At 38.8% G+C, this 1,680-nt stretch overlaps 1 protein-coding gene across 1 annotated transcript; it reads right to left on the reverse strand.

Annotated features, from left to right (window-relative positions):
* Window positions 1–24: 24 nt before the first annotated feature.
* LOC111665594 (putative E3 ubiquitin-protein ligase TRIML1) lies at window positions 25–1,674 on the reverse strand. The gene is made up of 4 exons (XM_023420658.2): window positions 1,483–1,674; window positions 1,141–1,300; window positions 1,022–1,048; window positions 25–935 (listed from the first exon to the last, which is right to left on the reverse strand). The coding sequence occupies exons 1-4, from the start codon at window positions 1,576–1,578 to the stop codon at window positions 706–708; spliced, it is 513 nt and encodes a 170-aa protein (XP_023276426.2). The 5' UTR covers window positions 1,579–1,674; the 3' UTR covers window positions 25–705.
* Between the last annotated feature and the right edge of the window lie 6 nt (window positions 1,675–1,680).

Genomic DNA, 1,680 nt, shown 5'->3' on the forward strand with positions numbered 1-1,680 from the left:
AAAAAAAAAAAAAAGAGCCCTGTTTTCTGTCTTTCTATTACTGAGTCTTAATAATCAACAATGTCACCTGTGTCACTGAGGGTATTTCCTCAGAAATGCCTCTTGTCCTCTGGTAGGTAGTAGAGGCGCATCAAAAGTTGGACAAACAGACCTAAGAAAAGTTTCATCCCCCATCCCCTGGGCCATCAGAACTCTGATCTGCTGACCTATGTTAATCATCACCTTATTTTAATATTCACTATTCAGAATAGCTACTCAGCAAAGCACTTTTCTGTTTATTTTAAGTATTTATTATATTTGTAAGTGCAATACTCTTTTACATGCAATTCTTTTGTGTCCTTTTGTTTGTGTTTATTTACATTTTATATTTTGTACAATGACAGGTTTTCTATTCTATTCAATACTATTATTCTTTTTTCACTTGAGTAGCGGTAGCTATCACAGCAGCAGTAGTAGTTTTGTATTTGTTTCACCTGCAGTCTCTGAGTTGAGAGAGACACTGAGCGCAATTACCACAATGATTGCACATCAGCACTAACTTCATGAATCATTTAACTCAGGTTTGCCAGTCAATATTCCAAGTGACTGGAAAAAAAACATTATTTCTTTGGGAAAATTAGTTAAATGGTGTGAATCAAGCTTAAATATTGTCATTGCTTAAATACTGTTCCTTAGTGGCCATGCTTGAAGCAAACATGTTGAACGTTAACACAAAATAACTAAAAGCATAAGAAAATATGAAAGTGAAAATCCACTGACCTCAAAGTAGAAGGCACCAGAGGAATAGCCTTCTTTTCCCAGAACACCGAGGAGAGGCTCAAACCTCTCTGGGATTTCTGGCAGGTTCTGAGGAACTCCTCCATATTTCACTTGTTTCCCATCTTTGGACACAACCAGGACACGGTTTGCGGTGTTGGAGTCCAAAGTTACATCCACTGGCAGGGAGCACAAGGTGAATAATTTGTGAACACAGTCAAGAGGAGGATTCATGTATTCAAAAGTAATGAAAGATAAGATTTACCTGCATATCGCTGAATTCTACTTATCTCTGTAAGGACATTAATGAAAAATCAATAACAGTAAATAAACCAAGAATAAATCAACACTTGACTGGGAACAGCACATGGTCAAATGACTTACCTTTTGCAATCAGTCCTTTCCCTTCACTAGTCGACTGATTGCAAAGTTCTCTTAGCAACTTAGTGACAGCGCTTCGCACAGTCCCCACTGCTGAATCACTGTAGACACTGATCTCCGACCAGTCTTCTGTTTTGGGTGGGTCACTCAGAGAGTGTAAACTCTGTAGTGAGAATGCAGGACAAATACTTCAGCTGCTGTGATGTGTGCATGCAGCAAGACATGATTATGTGAATTGTAAATATTTGGTTCTACAAAAAAAAAAATCGCTGTTGGCAAATTTGAATGGCAATTGTCTTATAAACAACTCTTTAGAAGAAGAGGTAGAGAAATGCAGCAGAGGACCTGTAGAAGACGGAGGTCATCCATTTGAGAGAGCTGCTCCAGCTCATTTTGTCTTTCCTCCAGGTCACTCATTTCCTCTTTTAGCTTCTCTGTCATAGTCTCCCTGCGATGTTCAGCTTTTTTGTGCAGCAAGTTGAGCGCAGTCACAAGTCCTGACTTGTTTATCTTCACCAGTTGTTGGAAGTGATTGAAGATCCT

This window comes from Seriola lalandi, unplaced genomic scaffold (genome assembly GCF_002814215.2).
Source record: "Seriola lalandi dorsalis isolate HSWRI2012SDOR001 ecotype SW California unplaced genomic scaffold, Sedor1 jcf7180002002308, whole genome shotgun sequence".
Taxonomy (NCBI): Eukaryota; Metazoa; Chordata; class Actinopteri; order Carangiformes; family Carangidae; genus Seriola; species Seriola lalandi.

Bases quoted from the DNA above. Each gene is read 5' to 3' on its own strand.
- LOC111665594 (XM_023420658.2), bottom strand. From the start codon at position 1,578: ATGACAGAGAAGCTAAAAGAGGAAATGAGTGACCTGGAGGAAAGACAA. The intron at 1,301-1,482 runs GTCCTCTGCTGC...TTCTCACTACAG, and splicing joins ATGACCTCCGTCTTCTACAG to AGTTTACACTCTCTGAGTGA. The intron at 1,049-1,140 runs GTAAGTCATTTG...ATGTCCTTACAG, and splicing joins GAAAGGACTGATTGCAAAAG to AGATAAGTAGAATTCAGCGA.